Source organism: Bufo bufo, chromosome 1 (genome assembly GCF_905171765.1).
Source record: "Bufo bufo chromosome 1, aBufBuf1.1, whole genome shotgun sequence".
Lineage (NCBI taxonomy): Eukaryota > Metazoa > Chordata > Amphibia > Anura > Bufonidae > Bufo > Bufo bufo.
This window is the reverse complement of record NC_053389.1, coordinates 606,182,614-606,197,152: the sequence shown is the minus strand read 5'-3', so window position 1 is coordinate 606,197,152 and position 14,539 is coordinate 606,182,614. Positions and strand designations below refer to the sequence as shown.

Below are 14,539 nucleotides of genomic sequence, written 5' to 3'. Positions count from 1 at the left end.
GACCACCATTCTGACGTGGAAAGGGTTTCAGCTAGTGTTGAGCGAACTTCTGTTTTAAGTTCGGCGTCTAAAGTTCGGCTTCCGGTTAGCGGAGAATCCCGATATGGATTCCGAACTCCGTTGTGGTCCGTGGTAGCGGAATCAATAATGGCCTATTATTGATTCCGCTACCACGGACCACAACGGAATTCTGAATCCATATCGGGATTCTCCGCTAACCGGAAGCCATACTTTAGACGCCGAACTTAAAACAGAAGTTCGCTCAACACTAGTTTCAGCGGATGTCTTCCGCACTATGATTCAGGCCAGGAAGCCTGCATCGCCCAGGATCTGTTGTGGGACCTGGAGGTCCTTCCTGGGCTTCTGTGAACGCCGGAACATCCCCTCACTTGCTTTTTTTTTTTTTTTTTTTTTTTTTCCCTCTCCCCACGGTCCTATCCTTCTACATTCAGGGTTGGACCTTGGTTTAGCCTTTAGTTCCTCTATGGGTCAAGTGTTGGCGCTTCTGTCCTGGTGCAGCTTCCAGCGTACTCTGGTTTCCCTGGTGCCCATGGAAACCTTCCTTCTGGGAAGGGCACATACGGTTCCTCTGTATTGGATCTGTATATAGTTCTCTCAGCCTTCCAGTCTTTTCCACTTGAGCCCTTGCGGGAGTCCTTACTCCGGCTCCTTTCTTAGAAGGTAGTTTTTTCTTGTGGCTATCACATCCATCAGGCGGGTGTCTAAATTGGAGGTGCTCTCTTGCAAGATCCCCTTCCTGGTTCTTCACAAGGATACTGCAGTTCTCCGGCCCATTCCTTCTTCTCCCGAAGGTGGTCTCTGACTTCCGTATCAATGAAGGAATTGTCCTTCCTTCACTGTCTCTTTCCTTCGCACCCTACGGAAGGGAGCTACATTATTGCATGTTGTCAGAGCTCTTCCTATTGTTAGCAGCCTCCAGTCCCTCTCGACGTACGGATCCCCTTTTCTCTCCGGCGGGTCCTCGCTAGGGATTGGCGGCCTCCAAAGGGCAATTACACGTTGGATTCGGTCGGCATGTGCTGACGCTTCTTAGGCTAATAGGAATCGCACTTTGGCTGCACAGTTATGTCAGGTGGCTCCCGTTCCTCCTTACACATGTAACAAAATACACTGCTCAAAAAAATAAAGGGAACACAAAAATAACACATCCTAGATCTGAATTAATTAAATATTCTTCTGAAATACTTTGTTCTTTACATAGTTGAATGTGCTGACAACAAAATCACACAAAAATAAAAAAATGGAAATCAAATTTTTCAACCCATGGAGGTCTGGATTTGGAGTCACAAAATTAAAGTGGAAAAACACACTACAGGCTGATCCAACTTTGATGTAATGTCCTTAAAACAAGTCAAAATGAGGCTCAGTAGTGTGTGTGGCCTCCACGTGCCTGTATGACCTCCCTACAACGCCTGTGCATGCTCCTGATGAGGTGGCGGATGGTCTCCTGAGGGATCTCCTCCCAGACCTGGACTAAAGCATCTGCCAACTCCTGGACAGTCTGTGGTGCAACGTGACTGTGGATAGAGCGAGACATGATGTCCCAGATGTGCTCAATTGGATTCAGGTCTGGGGAACGGGCGGGCCAGTCCATAGCATCAATGCCTTCGTCTCGCAGGAACTGCTGACACACTTCAGCCACATGAGGTCTAGCATTGTCTTGCATTAGGAGGAACCCAGGGCCAACCGCACCAGCATATGGTCTCACAAGGGGTCTGAGGATCTCATCTCGGTACCTAATGGCAGTCAGGCTACCTCTGGCGAGCACATAGAGGGCTGTGTGGCCCTCCAAAGAAATGCCACCCCACACCATTACTGACCCTATGCCAAACCGGTCATGCTGGAGGATGTTGCAGGCAGCAGAACGTTCTCCATGGCGTCTCCAGTCTCTGTCACGTCTGTCACATGTGCTCAGTGTGAACCTGCTTTCATCTGTGAAGAGCACAGGGCGCCAGTGGCGAATTTGCCAATATTGGTGTTCTCTGGAAAATGCCAAACGTCCTGCACGGTGTTGGGCTGTAAGCACAGCCCCCACCTGTGGACGTCGGGCCCTCATATCACCCTCATGGAGTCTGTTTCTGACCGTTTGAGCAGACACATGCACATTTGTGGCCTGCTGGAGGTCATTTTGCAGGGCTCTGGCAGTGCTCCTCCTGTTCCTCCTTGCACAAAGGCAGAGGTAGCGGTCCTGCTGCTGGGCTGTTGCCCTCCTACGGCCTCCTCCACGTCTCCTGATGTACTGGCCTGTCTCCTGGTAGCGCCTCCATGCTCTGGACACTACGCTGACAGACACAGCAAACCTTCTTGCCACAGCTCGCATTGATGTGCCATCCTGGATAAGCTGCACTACCTGAGCCACTTGTGTGGGTTGTAGACTCCGTCTCATGCTACCACTAGAGTGAAAGCACCGCCAGCATTCAAATGTGACCAAAACATCAGCCAGGAAGCATAGGAACTGAGAAGTGATCTGTGGTCACCACCTGCAGAACCACTCCTTTATTGGGGGTGTCTTGCTAATTGCCTATAATTTCCACCTTTTGTCTATCCCATTTTCACAACAGCATGTGAAATTGATTGTCACTCAGTGTTGCTTCCTAAGTGGACAGTTTGATTTCACAGAAGTGTGATTGACTTGGAGTTACATTGTGTTGTTTAAGTGTTCCCTTTATTTTTTTGAGCAGTGTAATTCCCAGGTGCATACTTATGCATAGACTGTCACGGCGTGGGCCGCGGGTCTTGCAGTTCTTAGATGCCTGCAGGGACACTTGCTTCCATGGGTCTGTGGTTTTCCCTCCCTGTGGACTGCTCTCGGACGTCCCACGGTCTCTGTGTCCCCCAATGAATATGGGCGAGAAAAGGAGATTTTTGTATAACTTACCAATAAAATCTCTTTCTCGCTCTTCATTGGGGGACACAGCACCCACCCAGTATTGTTGTCCGGCCACTGTTGGGCAGTTGCTGGTTTGGACCCCGTTGGGTCCTTTGACATAGTTGGTTTTCCACTTGTTTTCACTTTGGTTGGCTTGCTTCTCCTACTGCTTCTCACAAACTGAAGCTCTCTCTTCAGGCTGGAGGGGGTATAGCTGCCAGGGGAGGAGCTAACAGCTTTTACTAGTGTCAACGCCTCCTAGAGGACATAGCTATACCCAAGGTCTCTGTGTCCCCCAATGAAGAGCGAGAAAGAGATTTTACTGGTAAGTTATACAAAAATCTCCTTTTTCCTGTTTAATTTCATCTGATGTGCATGTGTCATTTAATGAAAACCTATGTTTTACCTTTAGAAGTACTTATGGTAACTGTCTTCTCTTCTACAGTGGGTGCCTCTCGTGCAGCTGTAGATGCTGGTTTTGTGCCCAATGACATGCAGGTTGGACAAACAGGAAAAATTGTTGCACCAGTAAGTGTCACTATTATTTTTACAAGCTGCATACATCTGTTGTACTTACTATTGAGCTTTCATTAAAGGGTTATCTCCCATTCCAGGTAATACATGTCTGATCCATAGAGGCCACACTGACCACTATGTAGGGGCGACCCTAGCCCCCGTTCCGTCTCACTGTATGAGCACAGTGCAGAGGAATTTAAATAGAGTGGTGGTCCAGTGGGCTGATGGGAATAGCCGAGTGACAAACATTGATTGTGTGACAGATCTTATTTGCATGTGACCTCCCTTAGGCTGGTTTCACACGGGCGTTGCGGAAAAATGCTTGATTTTTTTCCCCGTGAGTGCAAAGCGTTTTAATGCGTTTTGCACGCGCGTGAGAAAAATCACCATGTTTGGTATCCAGACCCGAACCCGGACTTCACAGAAGTTCGGCTTTGGGTTCAGTATTCTGTAAATTTTATTATTTTCCCTTATAACATGGTTATAAGGGAAAATAATAGCATTCTTTAATACAGAATGCTTAGTAGAAGGTCAATTGAGGGTTAAAAAAAATAAATATATAAATTAACTCGCATCCTCCAATTGATCGCATAGCTGCCGGTCTCCTGTTCTTTCTTCAGGACCAGTCAAAGGACCTGTGGTGACGTCACTGTGCTCATCACATGATACATCACCATGGTGATGGATCATGTGATGAGCACAGTGATGACGCCACAGGTCCTTTGACAGGTCCTGAAGAAAGGAGACCGGCAGCTACGCGATCAGTTGGAGGAGGTGAGTTAAATTATTATTTTTTTAACCCTCAATTGGCCTTCTACTAAGCATTCTGTATTAAGGAGTGCTATTATTTTCCCTTATAACCATGTTATAAGGGAAAATAATACAGTGAATAGACTTTCATCCTAGCAACCATGCGTGAAAATCATACCGCATCCGCACTTGCTTGGTTCACGTTTACGGCTTGGCTATCGTTAAAAGGTGAACTCGTCGTACTCCTCTGTCCGTAAAAGAGTTAATGAGATGGATTAAAGGGGTATCCAGAACACGTTGGCCAAATTGCTTTTATGTTTAACCCCCAGGGAGCAGAACATCAACTGCTTTCAGCCAAATGCACTGGCATATGAATATTTTACAGCAATTTAATGTTTTTTCCTGCTGCCCCAAAGGACTTCCGAATCAATTTGCGAATGTTGTTCTCCTGCCGTTAAAGGCTGAGCTGGATAATTCAGGATGAAAGAGGCTGTCAGCCCAGAGCTTTTTAAGGGGCTTAATAAGAAAGTAGAAATCACTCCCACCCGATATTCATCCTCCTCCTCTCTCCTACTTAAACTTTTATGCTGTGAAGTAGTCCTTGCTTATTGCTAGCCCCCTTTTATGTAACCTACATGGACTTTCTGCTTTATTCCACCCAGTTAAGACAAAAGTACTGTAGTGACGGAAAAGGGGAGGAATGTCCGTTCCTTTGGTGATGCATTGAATTTAAGGGGTGAATTAAGAACCGTGGTTTGTGCTTTATGTTTTGTAAAATCATTATAAGATCGCCAGAGACAGAAGAGCTTTCTTCACTTGCAGTGTGTGTGGATGTTTTTCCTTTTTTTTTTCTTCTTTTTTTAATTGTAATTTTCAAATAAAGTTCCTGCTGTAAGACGAGCGTATAGAGTGAGTGATGTGCTCAGTTTATTAAATGGCTCATGCCTCTTAATAAATTTGTCGCATCTGCTGCTGTCCGTGCACCAGCCAGGAGCTGGCACACATTTTAGATTTGACATGAGCAAGTTTTCTGGTGCACATGTCGTTTTATATACTGGCAAAGGGGCAAGGGCGTCGGAAAAGGCTAAAAAGTTGTACAAATTTCTCACAAAATGGCACTTGTAACAAAACTTGAAACTTTTGTATGGCAGAAAACTGGCGTAGAGCCTTAAAGGGTGTAAGAATTAAAGGGGTTGTCTCATCTGAGACATTGCGGGCATATCGCTAGGATAGGTGCGGGTCCCAGTAGTGTGACCCGCACCTATCTTCTAAACCGAGCCCTGAAAGTGGTGGAGGGCACACTTCCATTAATTTTTTTTTAATGGTCGCCAAAAATAGCCGATCGCTGGCTCTATTTCCATCAGGCCCCTGGAACTGAATGGGAGCGGTGGCCGGTCATGCAACGTGCGCTCCCATTCACTTCTGTGGGGAGAGCGCTTGGTGGTGGCCGGACCGGAGTTCTCCAGCCACCACTTTGCCCACTCCGTTCTCGATATAGCATACAATCCTAGCGATATGCCCGCATTGTCTCAGATGAGAATAGCCCTTTAACAAAATAAAATTGTATAGAGAGGATGGACAGGACAGACTGTGGAAATGGAGACTGCATGCAAGTGCTGCTGCTCATCAGCCCCCATCCTCCTTTCTGTACTTAATGTCTCTTCATGAACTCCGTTCCTACAGAGATTCAGCTGAAGACCATATTAGTCATAATCCTTGACGAGCAGAGAGGAGGATGAGGCAGCTATTTAGCTCAGTGTTCTGAAGCAACTTGTGCTGCTGTGTGATTAGGACAGATTCTGTGTGCACTAATAGGACAGCGGCCATTTTATTTCTCTTAATGATTGCTCCCTAGACAAAATGAGCCATTATAATGAAAGGTATTTGGGAATATATTTATAATAAGGTAATATATAAGTATTTTCAGTTTTATTGTATTAATTCCTGGAGAACCCTTTTAGTAAATCTCCCTCTAAGATGGTACAATTCAGGAAGTAATATGTAAGCTATATTTATTGAATGTAGAGGATACAAGAAATCATCCTGGGGGAATATTTATTAATAAATGGGGAGAGCAAGACACAATTAGGACTATGTCGAGGATAGGAAGACAACAGAAGAGGATATGGGTAAGAAAAAAGAAAAATTTAAATGAGGATTTTGAACAACCCTTCCACCCCTCAACGTCTTCTTGCTAACCTACAGAGAAGAGTGGGTAGAGTATCACATGACACGTTTTTTTGTAATCATGAAAACATATAGGTCTGCATAGGAACTATAGGGGGGGGGGGGGGGGGGGGTCATTCTGCGACTTCTCCCTGCTCACGTCAGGTCTATTAAAAAAAAAAAAAAAAAAAGTGGACGTGGTGGGAACGGGCCCGTCTTATTCATCATTTTCTACGCCCATTTTAGGCGTCGAAAATGGTCTAAATGTAAGACAGCAAGGAAGCTATGTTACATTTAGAAGTGTAGGATCCGCCAAAGTTATGGAGAGGTCGGTGCCTGTACATAACAAGTGTAGGGCTTATTAAGACCGGCGTCTAAAACGCTGAACTTAATAAATGACCCCCTATATGCACAAAACGGTAAGCTTTCTCTCTTTCCAATACTTTCCGCAAATTTCTAAATTCCACCACTAGGGGGCATATTGTATAGGCATTATTGTTTTTAAAGGGGTTATCCAAGACTTGTGACCCCTGCAGCCAACCACAGGCCGCAGCAGTAACCTGCTCCCCTTGCATCACTGGTGAAGGTATGGAGTGGTCTGTAGGCAAAATAACTAAATGGAAAATGAGGAGAAAATTGTGCGCCTTAGGTCTCGGAGAACCCATTCAAATTGAATAATCAGTGGATCAGATGAGGTTCTTTTCTAATGCTATTCTCAAAGGATGTTACCCTTATGCATTAATGTTTTGTAACGGATTAAATGGGTTGCTTAGGAATACTCCTGCCTGAATTCACAATGGTTGTGAAGAGAAGGTAGCCCTGTTGCCTAGGCAACCATTTGACACCCAGAGCATCATGCATGGGTCCCATTAATTGGGATAGGACCCTACGCAATGCACGTCTTGGCAACCTAATTTGGAAGCATACAGATGTGTCTCTCCACTTGGATCTGGCAGGGGTGTATGCCTGGACTACCCCTTTACTCATGGCTGATGGTATCTGTGATGTGTTCATTTAATAGTCAGCTGGTTCTTTGTCCTTGCAGGACCTGTACATTGCCGTTGGGATCTCTGGAGCCATCCAGCACTTGGCTGGAATGAAGGACAGTAAGGTAAATGTGTATTTATGATGCATCTCAAGATCTAGTGACATTTTACAATTAGTCATTTTTAGGCCTCATTCACATGACCGTTCTTTGGGGCCACATTTTTTGTGGCTCAGATGCGGGCCCATTCACTTCAACTGTTGCTCTGTTTAGTGGCCCCGCAAAAAAAAAAAAAAATAGAACATGTCCTATTCTTGTCCGTTTTGCAGGCAAGCATAGGCATTTCTATTATGGGCGACCCGTTCCGCAATTTGCGGACAGCAAAACACAGCACGGTCATGTGGCCTTAAAGGGGTTTTCCTTTCTCACTACTTTCATTTCCTGCGGTCTACTTTTTGCTCATCCTTGTTCCCCAGCTCTGAAGCTATGTGGAGGGTACTCTTCCCCTTTCATCACATGTCCACGCTCTCGATGCTCCTACAGAAACTTGTAATAACAGTGCTTTAGGACAGGCATGCTCAACCTGTGGCCCTCCAGCTGTTGTAAAACTACAACTCCCACCATGCTCTTCTGTAGGCTGTCCGGGAATTATGGGAGTTGTAGTTCTCCTGGGCTGCAGGTGGAGCACGCCTGCTTTAGGAGATGCTGCTCCTTGTAACCCTTGATAATGTTCTGAAAAGAAGGGCCTTGTGCTTGTAGTTAGGAGGAGGTTGGAGAAGTGGCACTGCACATCACCAGTGTTATCTACAGCCCAGGTAGCGTCTGTTTCAGTGCTCATAGATGTGACCGCTCAGGAGTCCACAGCAGAAGGAATGCTTCAGACTGTTAGGTTACTTTCACACTTGCGGCAGAGTGATCCGGCAAGCCGTTCCGTCGCCGGCAAAACGTATGCCAACTGATGGCATTTGTAAGACTGATACGTCTTACAAATGCATTGAAATGCCGGATCTGTCTTTCCGGTGTCATCCGGAAAAATGGATCCGGCATTTTTTTTTTTTTTTGCGCAGACTGGAATTACGGATCATTCGGCAAGTGTTCTGTTTTTTTGGGCCGGAGATAAAACCGTAGAATGCTGCGGTTTTATCTTTTTCCTGATCAGTCAAAACGACTGAACTGAAGACCTCCAGAACGGATTACTCTCCATTCAGAATGCATGGGGATAAAACTGATCAGTTCTTTTCCGGTATAGAGCCCCTAGGACAGAACTCTATGCCGGAAAAGAAAACCGCTAGTGTGAAAGAACCCTTATCTCGGAGCTGCTCTGTGTGCTGAGCAGTCTTGTCTCTTCTCCCCATCCCCGTTCATACCAGACACAAGGGAGTGCACTCTCCCGTCTTACAGACCATGATTGTGGATTACAGCATTGCTGTGCCTCGCTGCTCATATGCTGTGTCTCCTCTGCTGCTCACCTCCATAAGCGCTGACGCTCCAGTGAGAGAGTTGCAGAGGAGCACAGCAAGGACGCTGTGACAGCGGGTCCCTGCTCTGTGCATGACGCTGGAGGCAGCAGAGGATCAATACAGAGCAGCTTTACAGTTTAGGGACTGAAAGCCGGCTGTTCACTTCTACAGCACAGTGGCCGGCCTGGGAGCTAGTGCGCATGAGAAAGCCATGTGCGGTCCCGTCAGCCTGGCCAGCCACATAGAGACAAACAGAGGCATTTGCGCAAGCGCGGCCACTACCGTAGCAGTAGTGCAGTAATGGCCGTAACTAATGGAAACAGAAGATAAACATAGAAGGGGAAGGAGGAGGAATACCTAGCAAACAACTCAGAAAAAATAAATAAAAGGTAATTGCAAAAGTTTATAATTTTACATTAGGAACTAGTTTAACTATGATCATCAAGGTGGGAATACCCCTTTATAGTGAGGTAAAACCAAATAATAAAGTTCAGTTTATCTATTGATGTCGTCATTTTACTAGAACTTTCTGAATTGTTAGGCTGCAGTAACTGATTAAAGTGAAGCTTCATTTATTTTTTTTTGGTGTATTTACACATTAGTTTTTTCTGATGTTCTTCAGTATAAGCCTCCGTCCTGTAGTCCCAGCCTAAACGCTCCAGCAATGATTCCTTACCTTATTATAAAGGCAGAGCCCCTGGAAAATGTTTGCAGTGTCCAGAGGTATATGATGGGAGGTTTGCCTCATAGGTGCCACTCTATTGGCATACTTGGCATCTGACGCCCATAGACTCTTATGATAATTTTTTTTTTTTTTTAAACAGAATCCTTTAGTATGGAATAGCATAGTAGACTGCACTATTCCATATAGAAGAAAAATGTGAAGTATACCTGCTTGACGGAGGTGAAAAAGACACTCTATTGTTCTCCATTGGGTCAATATGGGCGATCTATAGAAATTCTAGACATATGCCACCCAGCTTTACTGGCACATATGGCAAATGGAGACAAAAAAAAATAAAACCAGCCTTATTTGTATTTCTACTTTTAAACAATGGGATCTGGTGGTCAGGCGGATCTAAAGAACTTCGGCACGCCGTTCTATGACGGAACAGCCTGCCGGAGAGCTCTACCGCAGATGTGAAACTAGCGCTTTCTATGGTATTGGTCCTAATGTGTGTGTGTAGCTTTAACAGAGAAATAGGACTGTGAACTCATTTGGGGACAGGGGCTGATGTGTATAGTGACCATCTCGACTCCCGTTTTCTGTAATTGGATGCACTATTACATTGCACCAGTATATCCATCTCTGTGATTCTGTCTTCAGACCATTGTTGCCATAAACAAAGATCCGGAGGCTCCAATATTCCAGGTGTCAGATTATGGCTTGGTGGCCGATTTATTTAAGGTAAGTTCATATTTAGTACATACCGATTGTTGTATTGTTTTTTTTATTTATTTATTTTCTTAAGGACTGGTTCACACGGATGGTTTTGCCCATGGAATTTGGTGCAGATATCCCACCAAAAACCATGGCCCTGCCACAAGGAAACTGCCTCCTGTTTTCAATAGCCCCCATGCCAGGCATCTCATAAGAGAAAAGGGGTTGGCTATTCTATAATACACTGTGCATATCGAGCCATGTAGTACAAGCTATCTGCCATCATTTAATGATTGCACCCGATTGAAATGCGGATTTTCAGGTGCTAGATCTGCAGGTTTGTACAGTACCAGTAAAGCGAGTGAGTTTTTAGCATTCCATACATTGTGGAAAAAATCTGCAACGAAATTGACCTGATATGTGGATCTATATAATTTCTGTACCTGTATATTACATAAACTGGCTGGATCAACACCGGCCAGCTCTGTCTGTCGTGATGGCATGGATTCCAGGTTCAGCTATTCCCTGCCTTATTATTCCGTGATCTACAGGGGAAAGTGGGTGACAATGCCAGTACTTAATGCTGCTCCTGAACTGTCGCCTGCTGGCAAGATCCAAGCCATAGTCACTTAACGTGTACAACATGTAGACGATTTCCTCAATAAATTTTGTAGGAGCACATTAATTCCATCTGATGGAAACATAGATATTGTAAATAATTGAAGATTTGTTTTGATGTGTGTGGAGGGGGGGGGGGGTTCTCATTGAGGACTACACTCCATGTCACTGGCATTTATCGGGCGGAGTGTAATGCTTTTGTTTAAACACTTCAGCTCTTAAAGGATTTATATGTAGTGCGTATATACATATATCTGGGTGCCGCAGAGTCTTGTGTCAATGAGCAGGACTTCTGAGGATGGAGAGGCAGTCCCGCTATGTACCCTAAAAATATTAAACGTAAGATCCATCACTAGAAAGCTGCCTTCTTGTTGATGGTTTCTACTCTAAATAAGGTTAAAATGTGGCGCTTCAGTCATTATAATAGCCTCATAAAACAGGCTAAAATCATGGTAGTTTTCCATCACGTTTTTGCCATATAATGCACACATTTTCAGGGTGTTCTTCAGATAACGTATACAACGGTGCACTGGATATTTATACGTTGCGTAATGTTTTTTGACGGGATAGAAAAATGTAGCAGCTTTCAAAGGAAAGTAATCTGATGCACATGGCTGCTCTTTCTAAAAAAAAATAATAATATATATAGTACAGACCAAAAGTTTGGACACACCTCATTCAAAGAGTTTTCTTTATTTCCATGACTATGAAGGCATCAAAACTATGAATTAACACATGTGGAATTATATACATAACAAACAAGTGTGAAACGACTGAAAATGTCATATTCTAGGTTCTTCAAAGTAGCCACCTTTTGCTTTGATTATTGCTTTGCACACTCTTTGCATTCTCTTGATGAGCTTCAAGAGGTAGTCCCCTGAAATGGTTTTCACTTCACAGATGTGCCCTGTCAGGTTTAATAAGTGGGATTTCTTGCCTTATAAATGGGGTTGGGACCATCAGTTGCGTTGAGGAGAAGTCAGGTGGATACACAGCTGATAGTCCTACTAAATAGACTGTTAGCTGCTTTTTTCTTGCCATAATACAAATTCTAAGTAAAGAAAAACGAGTGGCCATCATTACTTTAAGAAATGAAGGTCGGTCAGTCAGTCAGCCGAAAAATTGGTAAAAACTTTGAAAGTAAGGGCTATTTGACCATGAAGGAGAGTGATGGGGTGCTGCGCCAGATGACCTGGCCTCCACAGTCACCGGACCTGAACCCAATCGAGATGGTTTGGGGTGAGCTGGACCGCAGAGTGAAGGCAAAAGGGCCAACAAGTGCTAAGCATCTCTGGGAACTTTTTCAAGACTGTTGGAAGACCATTTCAGGGGACTACCTCTTGAAGCTCATCAAGAGAATGCCAAGAGTGTGCAAAGCAGTAATCAAAGCAAAAGGTGGCTACTTTGAAGAACCTAGAATATGACATATTTTCAGTTGTTTCACACTTGTTTGTTATGTATATAATTCCACATGTGTTAATTCATAGTTTTGATGCCTTCATAGTCATGAAAATAAAGAAAACTCTTTGAATGAGAAGGGGTGTCCAAACTATTGGTCTGTACTGTATATATAATACAGTGGATATAAAAAGTCTACACACCCCTGTTAAAATGTCAGGTTTCTGTGATGTAAAAAAGAATGAGACAAAGGTAAATCATTTCAGAACTTTTTCCACCTTTTTAATGTGACCTATAAACTGTACAACTCAATTGGAAAACAAACTGAAATCTTTTATGTAGAGGGAAGAAAAAAATATAAAAATAAAATAATATGGTTGCATAAGTTTGCACACTCTTAGACTAATACTTTGTTGAAGCACCTTTTGATTTTATTACAGCACTCAGTCTTTTTGGGTATAAGTCTATCAGCATGGCACATTTTGACTTGGCAAAATTTGCCCACTCTTCTTTGCAAAAACACTCCAAATCTGTCAGATTGCGAGGGCATCTCCTGTGCACAGCCCTCTTCAGATCACCCCACATATTTTCAATCGGCTTCAGGTCTGGGCTCTGGCTGGGCCATTCCAAAACTTTAATCTTCTTCTTGATTTGGATGTATGCTTTGGGTCGTTGTCATGCTGAAAGATGAAGTTTCTCTTCATGTTCAGCTTTCTAGCAGAAGCCTGAAGGTTTTGTGCCAATATTGACTGCTATTTGGAACTTTTCATAATTCCCTCTAGCTTAACTAAGGCTCCAGCTGAAGAAAAACAGCCCCTTGGCATGATGCTGCCACCACCATGCTTCACTGTAGGTATGGAGTTCTTTTGGTGATGTGCAGTGTTGTTTTTGCACCAAACATATCTTTTGGAATTAGTTCAAAAAGTTCAACCTTGGTTTCATCAGACCATAACACCTTTTCCCACATGCTTTTGGAAGACTTCAGATGTGTTTTTGGAAAATGTAGCCTGGCTTGGATGTTTTTCTTCATAAGAAAAGGCTTTCGTCTTGCCACTCTACCCCATAGCCCAGACATATGAAGAATACGGGAGATTGTTGTCACATGTACCACACAGCCAGTACTTGCCAGATATTCCTGTAGCTCCTTTAATGTTGCTGTAGGCCTCTTGGTAGCCTCCCGGACCAGTTTTCTTCTCGTCTTTTCATCAATTATGGAGGGACGTCCAGTTCTTGGTAATGTCACTGTTGTGCCATATTTTCTCCACTTGATGATGACTGTCTTCACTGTGTTCCATGGTATATCTAATGCCTTAGAAATTTCGTTTGTACCCTTCTCCTGACTGATACCTTTTAACAATGAGATCCCTCTGATGCTTTGGAAGCTCTCTGTGGACCATGAAAATTTCAGGAAAGACCAACTAGAGCAGCTGAACTTTATTTGGGGTTAATCAGAGGCACTTTAAATGATGGCAGGTGTATGCTGGCTCCTATTTAATAAATAGAAATATACAGAGGCTCTACTATCAGCAATTCACAGATAGGTGCTCTCTCCAGATAGGCAGGACCTATTGCCGAAGTGGTAGATAAACAAGTGGGGGTATATGAAGTGGAGGGCACTCAGATGTCTAGGTACACATATGGATGAATCATAAATTATTTATTTGAAATAAAATTGCAAACCACAGGGGGTATAAACAAGTGGTTCCAAATGGGTGGCGTCAGGGTTATTTGTACCACAATACGCAATGTTCTTGTATACAATAAAATCCAATATTCTGATTTAAGATAGTACTAGTACAGGTGATCAGTCTGTCTAGTAATTTACTACGCGTTTCGGTGCACTCTTGCACCTTCATCGGTGGCTGCCACTGATGAAGGTGCCAGAGTGCACCGAAACGCGTTTGGCCTTATTCAGACAGTAGCTTGACCCATATATGGTTCTATAGCTAAAATGTTCCACCAATAGAGACTGCAAAAGTCACCAAATAGAGCCGGCTACAATTAGTGACGTATTCAGGCAGCTGACCGCAGTAACGGAGATACGCCCCGAGTCACATGAGACCTGCACCACGTGGGATGCAACCAGGAACGCCGGAGATCCGCCCCGAGCAACGTGAGACGCCATCCTCTGCACCACGTGGGACGCAACCAGAGACGCCGGAAGTAGGAGATACCACAACGGAGAGAGACGCCGAACAAGCTTACATGCGCACCACCGCCAGTACACATCACCTACCTGGGTACATCTTCGATGGGGTAAGACTGTTCCAGCCTCAATATATAACAGACTGTCTCCATCTATCTGGACATAACAAGGGACCGTAACACCACTTAACACAATTTGGTTTATTGTTCATTTTATTGGGTATCCGGAT

At 44.2% G+C, this 14,539-nt stretch overlaps 1 protein-coding gene across 1 annotated transcript in view; it reads left to right on the top strand.

The window, feature by feature from the left end:
- ETFA (electron transfer flavoprotein subunit alpha) overlaps positions 1–14,539 on the top strand; it is a 58,135-nt gene that overhangs the window by 40,962 nt on the left and 2,634 nt on the right. The window contains exons 9-11 of the mRNA XM_040413606.1: positions 3,336–3,418; positions 7,368–7,433; positions 10,095–10,175. Of these exons, the coding sequence (XP_040269540.1) occupies positions 3,336–3,418; positions 7,368–7,433; positions 10,095–10,175 (230 nt within the window). The remainder of the gene's footprint in view (positions 1–3,335; positions 3,419–7,367; positions 7,434–10,094; positions 10,176–14,539) is intronic.